This window comes from Heptranchias perlo, chromosome 16, assembly GCF_035084215.1.
Source record: "Heptranchias perlo isolate sHepPer1 chromosome 16, sHepPer1.hap1, whole genome shotgun sequence".
Taxonomy (NCBI): domain Eukaryota; kingdom Metazoa; phylum Chordata; class Chondrichthyes; order Hexanchiformes; family Hexanchidae; genus Heptranchias; species Heptranchias perlo.
In genome coordinates, this window is record NC_090340.1 from 30242316 (window position 1) to 30260639 (window position 18324).

The following is an 18324-nucleotide window of genomic DNA, read 5'->3' on the forward strand; positions in this document are numbered from 1 at the left end:
CCCAGTTTAAGACTTGAGCACTCCGAGCTAGAGGGAAACCATATTACACTGTAATTAATTGATGTTGGGTGCATTACTAAATCAAATTTGAAAAACTGGTGCAAAGTGAATTTAAAAAAAAACTGAGACTGTCTAATTGTTCTTACATTTGTAGTGGTAGACAGCTGACTAACTGTTGGATGTCAGAACTGTCACCAGCAGTTGGAAGTCATTGAACACCATTCCGTGCAGTGCTGAAATATGTGTGTGCACCTTGGCTGTCCTCAACCAGAATGGTACAGCTGCACAACTCTGTGCTGCCCACTCTGTGCTCCAAAAATTACTGGTATTGCACCAGTGCAAACTATGGAACTCCACTAATAGCTAATCAGCAGCATTCTGAGATAAGATCCACAGACTGATTTTTGTCCCTAGGCCTCCTGTGAGCCAGAGCCACTGTTAAGCCAGTCGATGAGAGAACAGATCAATATGACTTTCTTTTTCCCTAAGAGAAGATTAGTACCTACCTTTTGCAGGCAGCACTACAGATTGTGAATTTTAGTGTGGGGAATCACATGCTGCAGTTATACTGTTGGCACTGGTACCAGGTTTCGTAGTGATGAGTACAGCATGGAGTAACACTGTCCACCGGCACCTCTTCACTGGAGTCCACAGATAGGTTTATTTTAAAGGCCTTTGGATATGAGCACCAAAATGCAGGAAAAATTGAAGAGAGTTACCTTGACGTGATGGAACATTGAGAGGAAGCAACGGCAGCAACACATTAAGCAAAAGAAGGTTCAACAAAGCAGCAACGTGAACCCATGAGCTTCAGCAGTCTACTATGTGCTGTGGAGCCTGATGTAGAAAATGGAAAAATGTCATTTTAGTGGGAGTGCTCTTCTGAGATAGGGTTCTGGTACAGTGTCAGGGTAAGGTATGGTAAGGTGTGCTCTATACTGTGCCTGGCTGTTAAATAGCTAATCTGCCAGCAGTGTGGGAATGTGTTGCTGACCCAACATTGACATCCTTCACTTTGAGCACAAAAATGTGTGTATACCACAAGGTTTTTGGTAAGTGTCGCAATTACTTCCTGCAACACTTTCCCAACACACTTTCTTGATAACACCCCTATTGTTATAAAAGTGCTCCTGACTCACTAAGCAACACCACAGGAGATCTATTAGTTTTCCTTTATAAAAAGATTCTTTGTTCAAATCACTGACATGGTACAAGGCTCAACAGTCTTGAATTCAGGCTAATTGGAAGCTGCACGGGTTCTCTCCCATACCGCTGATGTGAAAAGCCAAGACCGGCAATATGGTAGCTATTTGAACAATCTGAATAATGCTACCCCCATACTCAAGCATATGTAGTGCAATGAACTTCTTCAAATGGCTGCTCTGACCCGTCTATTTTTCACTGTGATCTATGTTAAGGTGGTGTAACTAACTAGACACTTCTGATCAAGTTACTAAAAAGCAGTATTTAATATTTAAAAGCTAGAATGATCTGCATTCAAATATTCTGCAGTTACATATTTTCATATTTGCACATTTACTAGCTTTGTTTGCACACTTTGAATACAGTTAATCATTTCCAGTGTATTTCATGTTTGAAGTATGGACAGAACTTGGAGCTCTCCACTCTAATACATCCTTTGTTCATAGTACCTTCAAATCTAAAACTGATTAATCACTATCACTGGCAGATGTCCATTCTCTAACCCACTCTTAAAGCAAGATAGTACCTCATTCTGTAAAACTGCTTTTGATCTGCCACACCACTTTAGAAATGCAGACTTTGTTGTACCAAAGGTTAGTGTCCAATTGCTCTTGCACTAAATGTTGCAAATTTAGTTTTTTTTTTCCAAATTCGATGTGTGAATTTCAACATATTAAAAACAGGACTATTTACATAGAAATGGCCACTTCAGGCAATGCCTCAGTTTTCAAAACGGTGCCAGACCATGGGAACAGGAGCATGAAACTTCTCTACTAGCACAGATATTATAAATTTGTCTCAATCTTGCTGTACTCTGCTGCTCTGCTTTCCACCTGCTGAGCCTCAACACATGGGAGATGTATTTCTTTCTTCTATCCTCATTGACAAAGTGCGAGTGAAAATTTATGGCGAGCCCTGCCCCCCACCCCAGGCCAGGGAAGAAAAAGAAATCCGAAAAAAAGCAGGTTGCAGCAGCGGGGAAAGGAGAGATTGACAGTTTAATGCCGCAGCCAGCCGCGAAAGAATGGGAGAGTCCACGTAATGGAGAACAGAGAGCGGAAAATTAGATCAACAGAAGGCAAGAGTGAATACACTTCAAAAAGTACTTCACTGATTGTAAAGCGTTTTGGGACATCCTGAGGTCATGTAAGGCCCTATATAAATGCAAATCTTTCTTTAAGATTATAAAATAAATGAAGAATGGAACCTGTCGAGAGCATCCACCTGCAGCCTCTATTAGTAAAGAGTGTCTCTTGTGAAGTATGAGTGCAAACTGTCAGAGAGAGGTAATTTTATATCAGGCCTGAAGCTGAGAAGCTGCTGATCATAAAAGGCATTCCTCTGAGGCCCTTTTTTTTTTACTACCTGTCACCATACAACAAGCATAAATGCAAACTCGAAGCACTGACTATAAGCCTATACTGACTGCTAACTTTTAAAACAAAATAAAAAGTAAAGTAAAGTTCCTGCTCCTTGTTCTGAGGTTTACTATCCTCATCAGGTGAGTACTGAGATATTATGTGCAACTTAAGTGAGTAATACTCAAGTTGTTGCATGAACGTGAAATGTATGAGGATTAGATGGAGCCACAGATTTGAACACTTGTATTGACATGGATTCAAGTTCATTTCAGTAACAAACAGAACAATGTCCTTTTTAGATTGAGTCTTTGTGAAATGTTCTGGTAGTTGCTTTTGGATGTGGGATACTGGTCATCAGTTGGCTTTTTCCACTCAATATTTAAGGATGGCTATCCTGCAAATGTCAACTGTGCTGCATTTAAATGTGTTTTCCTGAATCTAGGGCCCATTAGGAACAGTAAAATGCAAAATATTCAATAATAAAAGACCACTTAGCCCAACCACCTTTTTAAAAAAATTCAATTCTGTCAAATTTCAGAGAAATAAAGCAATAGTCAATTATTGTGAACCTGGCTCATGCTGCAACACATCGGTGGGTGATGCTGACACCAAGTGTTGGTATCATAACTGTTATACTATCTCCGCTGGAAACAAAAGTGAAAACTATTCAACACTTTGTAATTAGAATAAATTGTCACCCAAAAAAGATGCAACCTGTCTTTTCTCTTTATAGATGCTGACAGTAAATTTCCAGCATTTTCTGTTCTATTTCATCTGTTTTGTGTATATAGTTTACTGCTAATTCAAAGTCATTTTTTGCTCAATTCAAACTACTGGATAATTCAAAATGTTTTGAGCAATTTAAACAAAGCAGCACAGGAACCAGTTTGGATTGGGGCAGAAAATGATCATTTGAATTAAAGAGGATAGACTATACAATAGACTATACAATAGCAACGAAGGTTTACCAGATTGATTCCTGGGATGGCAGGACTGACGTATGAGGAGAGATTGGGTCGACTAGGCCTATATTCACTAGAGTTTAGAAGAATGAAAGGTGATCTCATCGAAACATATAAAATTTTAACAGGACTAGACAGACTAGATGCAGGGAGGATGTTCCCGATGGCTGGGGAGTCCAGAACCAGGGGTCACAGTCTCAGGATACGGGGTATGCCATTTAGAACCCAGATGAGGAGAAATTTCTTCACTCAGAGGGTGATGAACCTGTGGAATTCTCTACCACAGAAGGCAGTGGAGGCCAAGTCATTAGATGTATTCAAGAAGGAGATAGATATATTTCTTAATGCTAAAGGGATCAAGGGATATGGGGAAAAATCGGGAAAAGGGTATGAAGTTAGACGATCAGCCATGATCATTTTGAATGGCGGAGCAGGCCCAAGAATGGCCTACTCTTGCTCCTATTTTCTATGTTTCTATAATACCATGTAGATCTTTACCTGATCATTTTCAATTCAAAGTCTGCATTGATTGTACTGTAGTTCCTATGCATATCTAATAGATTAAAATTTGAATCCTAATGATCAGAGCAGGTTTGCTATGAATCATTCCTAGTTCTGAACCATTTAGTTCCTAATGTAAACAAGACCTAGCAGATTGTAAACCATCCATGGTAATAAGCCAAGAAGAATATTTGTTTTGTAAAACCCAGATATCTTTTGGGGACAAAGAGGGAGAACCACAGAAATGCACAGGGACAGATGGGGATGGACAGACATGTATACAGGGATAGCCAGAAAGCTAATAGATACATACAAGGTCAGACAGAACCATGACCTACAGACGTAGAGAACCACTGATAGAGACCGAGAGAAAGATTTTGTTTTGCTCCAGAGCTTCATGACATTGCTCCGACAAAATTAGGTATGCCCACCCCTTAATAATCTAGTATATTTATCTCAATATGCCATGCTTAAGATTTAAAAAAACAAACTGAACTCAAACCTACACTGCAGTTATGTTTTTTTAGATGGTAAGAATTCCAAATATACTAATTATTCAAATAGCCTTCAGCTTCTCCTAAAAAGGAAGTTACTAATAGATAATTACAAATTCAATCGTGAGCGGCTGCCAAATTGAACACACGGGCAGATATTAAATACTACAACAATAAATAGAATGTACCTCACTGACCATTTGTAAAATGTACTATTTACCTAGAGGAAATCTTTTGCGCTGCTAACTTAATTGAAGCAAAGGCAGCTTTGTGCAAATTTGTATCATTGCCAATTAGGACTACACATTTAAATTATTCCACAAATCGCTACCTATTCTGGATAGGCTCTACAACATTTCCTTTGCCACTTCAGATCTCACCTCTGTTTCCGCCCCCGGTGCTGTCGAGGTGGTTGTTCTTCTTGTGGATCCTTAAAAAGATCACGAAAAATAGGCTCGCACTTCTTGAAGATGACAGCGGAAACGGTGAAGTTCCTCTCCAGCTTTTCTGTACGTTCCCTGAATTCTTGGGGCAGATTTGCCATATCTGCCCATTTTTGCATCTTATTGAAGAACTCAATCAAACTGACCCACACACAGGAAAAGAAAAGAGAAGTCCACTTAGTAATTATTTTCCCGAATGGAATGCATTGACATTCAGATTTGTTTGTGTTAAAACTCTGTTCATAGTGAGAAAGTTTCAGGGCAGGATTTCTCTCTCTAAAGGGAGTAGGACAGGTGAGGCTTCCACCCATATGCCTGACCCAGCACTGACCTTGACAAATTTTCTAGGATCAGCTTCATTTAAATAGTATAAACAGGCTCCCTATCGTATTCTTCTCTCAATTTTTCATGATGACTTTCTGCAACAGGATTTCTTTTTGTTATTTGTGTGGGCCTCACTCCCGAGACCTCCAGCCAGTTTTCATAACCGATAGGTAGGTCAAAACATGCTCCTCTGTCCTTACCTATCCCTCTGTAGTACTTTTCCTTGACTTACTTTGGCTGCTGCACACCTTGGTGCCAGGATTACTCATGCGTGAAAGGTTTTAGTTCCCAAAATTTGGCTGATCTCGACATACCACACAGCGAGAATTGTCTCTAGGCCACTTTTGTACCAGCCCACGACTTTAATGTTCAGTATTAGACATTTACAGAATGGTATCGTTGATATTCAATGTTACAATGGAAATTAAGTATTTAAAAGGTCAACGGAGCAATAATCCTCAACTAATTACAGGAAATACTATAGTTGTATCACCATAATTTCTCTAGATCTTTTTTCCCATTGGGAGTACCAATTTGCTCTTTAACAGAATGCAGCTGTGCGTTCTGACCTACCTACTCCCTGATGCCATTACCCTTCAGTAATGACTGTGATCCCACTGTGTCTGTCACTCCAGGTAACCTCGAGAGGCAGGGACTGAGCTGTTAAGGGAGTCTACTGTCAAAGTATAAAACTACCCTCTGTAAGAATGAAGGTAGATGAATTGCATTTGCAACATATTAATCAGTAATAATGTTAACCTAACATTGTTTTAAACAATTTTACTATATAAAATACCTACCTGAGTTCAGAAGAGCGTAGGATCTTTGTTAAGGAGACGCAATTCCCTTCTACAGTTCCTCGTCCCACTGATGAAATGGTTTTTCTGCATGCTACGTATAAGGCACAGGCCAACCAGTGAAGATCTTCTCCCTGAAATAAAATAATCACCTCTAAATGATAAATACAACTATTACTGATAGTTAGAACTTCTTCAGTTAAATGACTTTATAGTGTCATTTGCCAACAGACAGTGTGGATGTGACTGTCTCGGGTTTGTTCAGTTAGTTCAATGGTTTGCTGCATTGTAGAGTTTGGTTTTTTGGGGTTTTTTTTTGCTAGAACGCACAAATTTGCAAAAAGAAAAACATCACCTCAAAGTAAATTAAGAGCAGAAAAAAATATATTTTTTAGAAACTCTGGTGGTTCAGATGTGCTGAGGTTTGATTAAGTCAAAGCGACCTGAACATATGAAGGAATCCAGATTATTTATCCTTAGCTTCCTGACCGAAGTTTTATTATCTACATTGCAAATGTATGCTTTCCCATTTATGTAAGCCAATTTTTAAAAAAAATTGGAATTGCAGATTGTAGCAAATTGAGGAACTTTTTTTAAAAAATAAGTCCAGCTATATGTTTTCCATTGATGGGTCTATATATCTGAAGGGGCTGCTGGGAGTTATAATTCAGGTGAATGTTTGCTGTTATTTGGAAAGTGATCCTTCCTACATCCAAGAACATGAAGAGAAAAGGTGATAACCAGCTGGGTACAAGGCAGAGAAATGGGACAGAAATAATATTGTGACTGACAAAGAGCAGAGAAATGAGGGAGAAATCAAGTGAAGAGCAAAAAATAAGTTCTTGCAGTCGAGCATCACACTGACATGGTGTGGCACCAATTATTTGCTGCTAGGACATCTTCATCTCTATTGAGGGGATGGTTTTGAAGGAAACATGAGAGATGCTTGGCTGACCAAATTACTTGTGTGACTAGTTTATAAATTAAACTGACAGAATGATATGGTTGTCATTAGCGATAACAGCTTTTTTGGGAGGAGGGGTGGTGGAGGAAATAGTTTATTTTTCTATTGGATATTCTGGATCTAGTTACCCTACAACCTGCCCCCATTTCAGTGCCAGTTGCTAAATGGACAGACTCCAATTATGTTTTAAAAATCACACCATAATGGAGGTTTGCATTTCAATAAGTTCCATTTTTCTGTCAGGAATGCGGAATCAGGTGCTCGTGCTTATGATGTGTACTTGGACTCACTCCTGCTTTGTAAAATTGAATGAAATGTAAGGTACATTAAGTAGGAGGGATGAAGTAAATAATAGTCAGGACAAGGTTCCATCTCTCTCCCTTCCAACTATTCTAATAAATGACAATTTAAAAACCCCTCTGAAATAAGTCACGGTGGTGTATTCACCATCGTTAAAAGTAGGTACCTGTTCTCTTCAATCAAAAGCAAAAATAGTCTACCTTTTTTATTAAAAAAAACATGTAAACTCTAGCTGAAACTAAACAGATGATGAATGATACTGGGATAACGATAAATGAATAGATCTGGGTTTTTACTGAGCATTGCAGCAACCTATCCATTCTCTAATTAATTATGCAGTGCTCCTTGTTGTTGGTTCCAATCTACACTTGCACACTGGAGAATTGAATTGTTTCTGCTGACAAAGTTAACAAAACAAAAATACATTGAGGATTAAGCTTTTCATAAAACGCAGTTTTCTTGCTGACCAAGGTTGGTTATTTTTCTTTGCGAAAGCCAAATTAACAATAACATGGAATAGGAAGTGACTGTAGATACAAATCACTAACATATAACCAACGCTGAGCTCACAAACAACGCTGATACACTGAAAATTTGAGGACCCAAGATGAAGGGCCAAAATTCATAAAGGGCACCATTGAAAAGACTAAATCATACTCTTGTCAAGTCCTTCTCTCATAGTCACCCAACCGTTGACAATCCTCTTGCTTCTCTATCACATTCTCAATCCTTCCGTCACATATATTCTTATACACACATTAATAATCCTCCTGCATATTCTTCAACATTTGCAATCCTTCTTTTGTGCAATCTCCATTCCTCGATCTTTTTGCAAGTTCAAAATCCTCTCTCATATAGTGACAAATTCTCTCTCTCTCCATCCCACACATTCTCACAAAAATTCATCTCGTATTCTCTTTCCCTCACACACAAACACACACACACTCCTCATGTGCTCTGTATATTTACTTAGAATTACATAGAACGTACAGCACAGAAACAGGCCATTCGGCCCAACAGGTCCCTGCCGGTGTTTATGCTCCACGTGAGCCTCCCCATCCTTCTGACTTCATCTAACCCACCAGCATATCCTTCTATTCCTTTCTCTATTTACAATCCTCTGTCTTGTGCTCAGAATCCTCTTGTGTCGTCTCTGTAGTGACACAGCTAGCTTAAGGGACCTGCAAATCCTGCAGTTCTAATTTATCTTTTCAGTTTTGCGTGGTTGCTAAATGTGCACTAGCAGCTGTTCAAGGGTTATAGAGCATATTTTGAGCACAAAGGTCAGCTCTTCAGAGGTCTGGGGAGTGGAGGAGCATCCTGTACAGTGCACTAATCAGTTATTCAGGGAACTGAGGAGCATGGAAACATCTTCAACAGATCGCTGATCAGCTGTTTAGGGACCCACGGAGTGGAGCAGCATATTATATAGCGCATTGGCCAGTTCTCCAGGGGCCTGCAGAGTGTAGGAGCTTGCAGATCTAGTACAGTGTGCGTACTGATCAGGAATAGCACTGGGAGAGTTCTAGAGAAAATAGCAAAGCTAGAGATCACTGGAGGAAAAAGAACACAGCGAGGAGAGTATAGAAATCATTGGAGTAACCAGTGAAGCAAACACGGAGGAAGGAACAAAAGAAAGGAATAATGTAACTGAAAAACAGGAAGGCAAAGAGCAAGTGAGACATGGGAGGAGGGGGTTGAAGCTTCCTGTCTTTGGATGAAAGGCTACTTTTTTTGCTAAAATTTGCAAAAAGTGGAGAGAGTGGAAATAGTGGGCAGTTACAGAGACTGACAACAGATATATACGTCTACTGACCCAATAAAAGTCAAGAATGGGATCATGTTCCACAACCTCAGTAAGATCAGTGCAGCAAGTGGACTTGTTTGAACGTAATTGGGAATTGCTACCTTGCGTGTTATGGTACAAGAATAAATTTCTAAATAAGAGAGGAAAATTTGCTCCATTTTGCATATAAGATTTCTGAACTTTCCAGAGGGTTGTTAGCTCTGGATCCCCCTTAGAATAACATCCCACTACTTGAGTGCTTGATTACAACATTCTGCAGTAGTTCTTGCAGGCGACTCCCAAATCTCTTAAACTGGCCTTACCTGGTGACTATGGAGATGTCCATGGTTAGACCATTACATTGCTTCAAAGTGAATGACGGTGGGGAAGCAGGAAGATAGGGAACGGGCATTAGGAAGGAGTTTTAGAAAAAGAGTTTCAAAATTGCTGCAGCAGGGACATTTTTAAATTGACTACACTTATCTCCATCACTAAAATAAGTTTATTAGTCGCATCTGTACAAAAGAATCTCAAAAGTTTTCTCCGGTCTGTCCCTGTTTATATTTCTTTCAGCTGATGCATCATGTAATGACTATGCATTTCCACTTTGAGAATCACTTATTCATGTGACTGACTGCAATACTTGCTCAACACTTGCTGGATTATATGTGAAACTCTGTTTAAAAAAATATTTTTAAAAATAAAGTCTTGTACTAAGTAGTCTTTTCCTGAGGCATATACGCCATCTTATCATGTGAAAATATACACCAGCTTCATAGCACTCAGCTCAAATCAATAAATGAAAGCACATAGTAACTGAGAGGGCTAATGAAGGTAGTGGTGTTCCCCGGGGGTTGGTATTAGGACCACTGCTCTTTTTGATATATATTAATGACCTGGACTTGGATATACAGGGCATAATTTCAAAGTATGCAGATGACATGAAACTCAAAAATGTAGTAAACAATGGGGAGGACAGTAATAGACTTCAGGAGGACAGAGACAGATTGGTGAAATGACCAGACACATGGCCGATGAAATTTAATACAGAACTGTGTGAAGTGAAACATTTTGGTAGGAGAAATGAGAGGCAATGTAAGCTAAATGGTACAATTTAAAGGGGGTGAAGGAACAGAGAGACCTGAGGGTGTACGTACACAAATGTTTGAAGATGGCAGGACAAGTTGAGAAGGCTTGTTGGCTTTATAAATAGAGGCAGAGTACAAAAGCAACGAAGTTATGCTAAACCTTCATAAAACACTGGTAAGGCCCCAGCTGGAGTATTGTGGCCAATTCTGGGTACCACACTTTAGGAAGGATGTCAAGACCTTCAAGAGGGTGCAGAAGAGATTTACTAGAATGGTACCTGAGATGAGGTACTTCGGTTATGTGGAGAAGCAGGGTTTTTCTCCTTAGAGCAGTGGAGGTTGAGAGAAGATAGAGGTGTTCAAAATCATGAAGGGTTTTGATAGTGAATAAGGAGAAACTCTTTCCAGTGGCAGAAGGGTCGGTAACCAGAGTTCACAGATTTAAAGCAATTGGCAAAAGAACCGGAGGTGACATGGAAAAAAAATTTACGCAACGAGTTATGATCTGGAATGTTCTGCCTGGAAGGGAGGTGGAAGCAGATTCAATAATAACTTTCAAAAGGGAATTGGATAAATACTTGAAGGGGGAAAAATTTGTGGGGCTATGGGGAAAGAGCAGGGGTGTGGGACTAATTGGATAGATCTTCCAAAGAGTTAGCATAGGCACAATGGGCCGAATGGCCTCCTTCTGTGCTGTATGATTCTGTGATATCTCTGTAAATTACAAGCTGCTCGAGCTAGACTCAGCACCGTGAAGTATCCAAGATCTCAAGAATTTTGCTCTGTTCACATCCTAGTCTACCCTACAACTACAACTCACAATTATATTGCAGCTTTAAATAAAAAAAATTCCCGAAGCCCTTCATATAGAGGATAAACAAACACTAAGAAGAGTTAGGAAAAATGACCAAAAGCACAGTTGAAAAGATAGGGTGTTCAGGAGACTTTTAAAGGCAGAGAAAGCAGTGGCAGAGGGGAAGTTCTAGAGAAATGGCTGACAACTCTACTACTATTGGTGGAACACAAGGAAGGAGCTGCAATGGAGGTAAAAATTGGAGGGCGACAGCTGGGATGAAAGGAAGGAGGAGTTTGCAAGATAGGAAAGAATGAGGCTGTGGAGGAATTTGTAAATGTAGCAACGGTTTTCATTTCAATGCATTCGGGAAAAGGAAGCCAATGCAGTTTTTGATGTGTGCCAAATAAGATGGTTTCAATCTTCCTGATATTCATATTGGAGGAAATTATGGCTCATCCATGGCTTGATATCAGACAAGCAGGCTGACAAAACAGTGTGCAGATGGTGCCTATAAATAGTGTCACTGTGGGGCACCATGTGAATGAGGAATAGGAGGGGGGCAAGAATATAACCATGGGGTACTCCAGAGGTGGGCAGAGAAACCAATACTGGAGATGCTCTGGCTGCGGTGGACAGGTAGGCATGGAACCATGTGAGGAGGTCTTGTGAACATTGGCTATGAAGGAGAGGTAGTATGAGGAGATAAAATGGTTGACTGTGTCAAACATTACGGGGAGGCCATGGTGGGACAGTGTGTTATTGCAAAGGATGTAGCTGATAACTTTGACCAGGATGGCCCACATTGTTGGCAGGGCGGAATCCAGATTGAAGGGATTGCAACAGGGAATTGTGGGAGAGGTGAGCATGAAGCTGGGCAGGGACAATGCAATCAAGGACCTTAGACAGGAAAGGAGGTAGGGATTGGTGGGAATCGTGTTGATCTTTTAAAAAAAGATGTTGAAATCTATGCATTTACATAACTGTGTTTAACATCTATTTTAATAATGGCCCCACAAATCAATAAGTTTTGGTCAGCGAAACTCAAGAGAGACATTCAAGCTCTGGACATGTTGCAGAGAAGAGCCACATGCCTGATCTCTCGCATCAGAGGATTGAGTTATAAAGAAATATTAGCGAAACATGAGTCTTGAAAGTAGGTAATCAAGAGGGGACCTCACATATAAGATGGTAAACAATATAATAAAGGGAAACCACCTTGTTTTTGTATTTTGCCTCTATTTATAGAGGTGGTATTGTCAAAGGTGATAGCTTGGCTCAATGGTTGCACTAAGTCAGAGAAGGTTGTGGATTGAAGCTTCACTCCAGGACTTGTGCATATAATCTAGACTGACATTTCAGTACAGGACTGAAGGAGTGTTACATTGTTTGACTTTTGGATGACACATTAAATTGAGGCTCTGTCTTCTCTCTCATTGGAAGTTTTGCTTCCATTTGGCATTATTAAGACAGCAGGGCTGTCCTGGTGTCATAGCCAACATTTATCCCTCTACCAAAAACAGATTAACTGATTGTTCATCTCATTGCTGCTCTTGAGACCTTGCTGTGTGCAAATTAGTTGCCTACGAAAGAACAGTGATTACATTTCAACAGTAACTAATTGGTTGGTTGTAAAGTGCTTTGGGATGTCATGATGTGAAAGGTGCTATATAAATACAAATTCTTTATTTCAATTTAAACTGTGACTGTAGGGTAAGAGTCACAGTCTCAAATGGGCAAAACATAAATTTAAGATTGGCACCACAAAGCAGTTTTTCAGACTAAAAATGATCAACACTCAGATTGTACTTCTAGGTAGGGCAGTGCAAGCAAAAGCCTTGGAACCATTTGAGAAACTACTGGATGCTGTGAGGGGGTAAATGCCAGTTTTATTTTCCTGGATACACTAGCTAAGAGGAGTTGGATGCCCTTCCTCATCTGTATATATTACTCACAAGACCACAGCATAAACAACTACACATTCTTCTGGCGCTTCCTCTTCAGGGGGATGTAAACAATTCTGTCGACCACAAGGTTATTTGTTTACGTGGACGATTTGAAACATTGCTTTGGCAACCTGCGGCAGGCAACGCGCTATTACATTTCAGCGATAGGTTACTATGATTGGAGTCAGGACGCTACTTTAAATGGCAACCCCGATGAGTAGGCCTACTCCCATTCAGTTGTGTTTAGCAGCAAACTCACTCAGCCTCTCATGAAAAGCAGGACAAACATTAACTTCAAAACAGATTCACTGCAGTAGTTTTTTTGTATTTCATGCATGCTGAATTCTGATGTTGCCAAATAAATACAAATGGACAGTCACACATTCAACTGGCTCTGCCCCAGCTGTCAGTGGTGTTTATTTACTAAGCGGATGTCACGTCAGGTACCCGCCCCGCTGTGACTTTACTCCAGATCCTCTGCGAAAACAACACTGCAACCCTCACCTCCAGCGTGTAGTTCCTGCTGATGCTCTCGTAACTTGCCCAAGCCTCACATTTTGCACACTCGTCCATGTTCAGTTTCTGGCAAAGTTCTTCAAACCTTTGCTTGGTTCTGAGCGCGCCGTCTTCCTCTTCGTTGGTCATGATGGGATCCGACGAGCTTGCGCCGATCTCGCTGTCATTTATCTTGAAATCGCAGCGTTGCGGGGTTGGCGGTGCCGCTGCAGAAGACCAGGTGCCCGGTGCAGTGGGACCGGTCAGACAGCGCTGGCGGGGCGCACTGTAAGGGGGATCGGTCAGACAGCGCTGGCGGGGCGCACTGTAAGGGGGATCGGTCAGACAGCGCTGGCGGGGCGCACTGTAAGGGGGACCGGTCAGACAGCGCTGGCGGGGCGCACTGTAAGGGGGATCGGTCAGACAGCGCTGGCGGGGCGCACTGTAAGGGGGATCGGTCAGACAGCGCTGGCGGGGCGCACTGTAAGGGGGATCGGTCAGACAGCGCTGGCGGGGCGCACTGTAAGGGGGATCGGTCAGACAGCGCTGGCGGGGCGCACTGTAAGGGGGATCGGTCAGACAGCGCTGGCGGGGCGCACTGTAGCCATTTAAAGCCGCTGATTGACAGCTGCTGCAACAAACAACTCTCCCCGCCGCCTCATTGGTCTCCCGCTGTCCTCTGGATCGTTGGCTTGTTGTTTTCTCGCCCGCTAGTGGCCAGCAGCCACGTCAATCACAGCATTTCCTCCAAGTAATCCACCAATTGTCTGGAGCTCGAGGGTGAAACTACGCAACGGGTTTGTGAGGAAGGAGCCAGCCAGGCTGCAAAAAAAAACCCTGCAGGAACTGTGCCAAACTTGTTAATGTGACAACCACTCCTACAATTGGGGCACACACCATACCATTAAAAAAAAACTTTCAGAAACTGTCACAGGCTGCTGTGAACATCAGTCACTGCTTGGACTGGGCACGAACCTAACACTGAGGCTACACCCTACAGGAGTTGTGACATGCTGTGTGTGTATTAGATGCTTTTGTAACTGGATAAGGATTCTACCCCACTTTGAGATGACAAGCCCGAAGGAGCTGTGACAGGCTGGCATGTGTAACAGACGTCTCTGTTAATAGGTGCTGACGACCCGCCCCTCCCTCCACCCAGAAGGAGTGTGCACTGCACACTCTTGCAGCTATAGCAAATATTCCTATAACAGGGGCACACAGCATACTGTAAGATAATGCGTCCAGGAATTGACACAGGCTGGTGTGTCCATCAGCCATTCCTGTAACTAATGGATTTGGATTTTCAAAACGCCTTTGATAAGGTAGTGCATTATAGACTCATGGCTAAGATCAGAGCATGTGGAGTCATGGAAGAGTTAGCAGAATAGATTGCAAGTTGGCTACAAAACAGAAACCAGAGAATAGGGGTTAAGGGTAGCTCCTCAGACTGGCAAAAGGTGGGAAGTGGTGTTCCACAGGGATCGGTGCTGGGACCACTGTTGTTCACAATTTACATCAACGATTTGGATTTGGAAATTGGAAAAACAATTTCAAAATTTGCAGACAACACCAAATTTGGGGGGGGGGGTGGTGGTGGGAGTAGTTAATACAAAGGAAGAATGCGTCAAAATGCAAGAGGACATTAATAAACTTGCAGAATGGGCATGTAACTGATAAATGAATTTTGATCTTGGTAAGTGTGAGGTGGTGCATTTTGGTAGGAAGAATAAGGAGGGTACATACTGCTTGGGTAATAAGAATCTAAACAGGATTAAGGAGCAAAAGGATCTAGGGGTACAGATACACAAATCACAAAGTAGTGATGCAGGTTAATAAGGCCATAAAAAGGCAAGTCAAGCACAAGGGTTCAATTGCAGAGGGATAGAATTGAAAAGCAAAGAAGTCATGTTAAACTTTTATCCAACCTTGGTTAGACCACACTTGGAGTATTGTGCACAGTTCTGGTCTGCATACTATAGAAAGGGTGTAGAGGCATTGGAGAGGGTGCAAAAAAGATTCACAAAGATTATACCAAAAATGAGAGGATATCCTTATTAGGAAAGGCTGACCAGGCTGGGACTCTTTAGAAAAGAGAAGGCTGAGGGGTGACCGGAGAGAGGTCTTTAAGATAATGATAGGGTTTGATAGGGTAGATGTGGAGAAAATGTTTCCATCTGTGGGGGAGTCCAAAACCAGAGATCATAAATATGTATTTAGAGTCATAGAGTCATACAGCACGGATAGAGGCCCTTCGGCCCATCGTGTCCGCGCCGGCCATCAGCCCTGTCTACTCTAATCCCATATTTGTTGCTAATAAATCCAATAGGGAATTCAGGAGGAACGTTTTTTTACCCAAAGAGTGGTAAGAATGTGGAACATGATATCACAAGGAATAGTTGAGGTAAATAACAGATACATTTAGGGGGAAGTTAGATAAGCACATGAGGGAGATAGGAGTAGAAAGAGGGGGCTCCATTTTAGCACCCGCTATCGGGGGCGTTCCTGGCAGGGGGCTCCGAAAATCGGGGAATCCCGGGGCGGGGCGGGAGCCCGGCTCCAACCCGCCCACTTCTGGGTTCCCCACAGACGTGCCTACGTGCGCGCACAGCCCCCGCAGGCAATTAAAGCCGGCGGGGTGCCACTTAACAGTATTTATCTAGCTATTTCAGGTCATTAACAGACCTGATTAAGGGAATATGTCAGGAGGGGTGGGATTTTAGAAACAACTGGGACTGTTTCCCATACTGGGGGAAACACTCCCAGTTGAAATGGACGTGTTGCAGCTGTCAGCCTGTGGCAGCTGCAAAGGTCCATTTGACGGGGGGGGGGGGGGGGGGGAGACCCTCACTCATTGCAGGAGGCCACTCTGTCACTTGGGACAAAGTTTGGCCTCCACCACCCTCCTCTTGACAAGAAAATTCACCAACTTGCAAACTTACCCCGGGGTCCAGAGACATGTACCTACCTTGCGGACCCCCTCAGATGTACATCTTCCGGATGGGGGCCGCCGTAGCTGCAGTCATGACCTCCTCGGAGGGTGAACAGCATCACCAGCCTCGCCAGCCAAGCCGTCCACCTCTGACACGTGGAGCTCAACACAGTGCTGTGACACATCCACCTGCACAGCAGGAGGGAGGGCAACCGCAGAGAGAGATGCGTCGCAGGGGGCACTACCCTCGCCACAGGGTCCACAGACCGAGGCTCAGCTTCCTGGACCTCTCGGAGCATCCGTATGCACTGCTGCTCAGAGTCACTCGACATGTAGTCGTGGACATCTGCAGCCTTCTTCATGCAGAGCTGCTCCCGGCTGGCCCGAGCACCATCTTCTTACCTGTCGCTGTCAAAGTCACCACTGCCCTCAACAACTTCTCCTCCACATCCTTCCAGGGTGCCACCAGGGACATCGCCGACGTCTCTCAGTCGTCTGCACAAAAGAGCCCTGCAAATACACCTACACCCACTCTGCAGTGACACAATGGGTGGCATCAGGTGTGGGTCTTCATTGTGATCCTCAGGAAAGGGCATTATTGCACAAACCAGACAAGATTCGCAAAGACGTGGCAGTAGTGGTGACAATATAATATGTGATGAGAGTTGGTCAGAAATCAATAGAAGTAAAAACCATGACAAACCCTCAAACACCCTTGTGCATCCCCTTCATGCTCACGACACGTTTGCCTTACGCTTCCTACTGCACATATGTGATGCATGCCGTGGCTGCAGCACAGGTAGTGGCAGGTTGAGTGCGGCTGACCGTGAAAGAGATGCATGAGAGGGTGAGTATGAGATAGAGCCATGAGATTGTATGAAGATTGGGTTGAGTGGTAGTGGTGGGATGAGTACTGGTGAGGTGAGTAAGTGCAGGTAAGATGAGGATGAGGTTTGAGTGGGTGTGAGGGGTGATGGGTGATGAGTAAGTGTACTCACTTTGGCTGACCTACTTAGGTCATTGCAGCGCCTCCTGCACTGTATGCAGGTGACCTCCTCTGCCACCTCGAGCCAGGCCTTCCTGGTGGCAGAGGCAGGCCGCTTCCTCCCGCCCACCGGGGGGGGGGGGGGGGGGGGAGAAGATCTCTGTCCTCCCCCTCCTCCTCACCCCATCTAATGATACCTGGAGTGAGGCATCATTAAACTGGGAGCAGCCTTCCCCCTGGGCTGCTCCATGCTGTATTTTATCCTATTTGTTGCAGCATCAGTCAGTGGAGGACTGCCCCTTTAAATAGAGCTCCTCCAGCTGACAGACCTTACTGCACATGCGCAGTCCACCCAATGCGCAGCTCAGCAGTGGGGAACCCTGAAGACCAGGTAAGTGGATCCAATTAGGCTGCGATCACGCGCGGGGCAGACTGATTTCGCCTAGCCCCCCCCCCCGCCGCGAACCCGCAGCCCTAGCAATATCGAGCCCAGGGTATCCTGACAGGGTTAGATGAGGAGGCTCATGTGGAGCATAAATGCTGGAATGGACCAGTTGGTCCGAATGGCCTGTTTCTGTACTGTAGTTTTGATGTAACTGCATTGGTCTCACTCTGACAATGCCACCTGGAACTGGCAACTGACAACTGGGATTTTAAGTGTTTTCCCACACTAACATCAGATTAACTGCTCTATGGTTACCCAGTTTATCTTTCCCTTCTTGAACACAGATATTACATTAGCTACCCCTCTCCCAACCCCAGTCCCCTGACACAATTGTCATATTTAAGGACAATTGAAGAATTGTGGTTAAAGTTTCTAATACCTCCTGTGATTTCCTTTATTAGCTAGTGTGCATGCCATTCGAACCCAATAAATTATCCAGTTTTGAGTTCTAATTTTTTTTCAGAGCCAATTCCTTTTCTATAGTTATCTCTAACTTTAGTGATAGCCT

At 43.0% G+C, this 18324-nt stretch overlaps 1 protein-coding gene across 1 annotated transcript in view; it reads right to left on the reverse strand.

The window, feature by feature from the left end:
• Nucleotides 1–14145, reverse strand: part of rbl2 (retinoblastoma-like 2 (p130)) — a 160778-nt gene extending 146633 nt beyond the window's left edge. The window contains exons 1-3 of the mRNA XM_067997885.1: nt 13467–14145; nt 6089–6219; nt 4902–5105 (exon numbers count right to left, since the gene is read on the reverse strand). Of these exons, the coding sequence (XP_067853986.1) occupies nt 4902–5105; nt 6089–6219; nt 13467–13607 (476 nt within the window). The 5' untranslated portion in view covers nt 13608–14145. The remainder of the gene's footprint in view (nt 1–4901; nt 5106–6088; nt 6220–13466) is intronic.
• Nucleotides 14146–18324: the final 4179 nt, after the last annotated feature.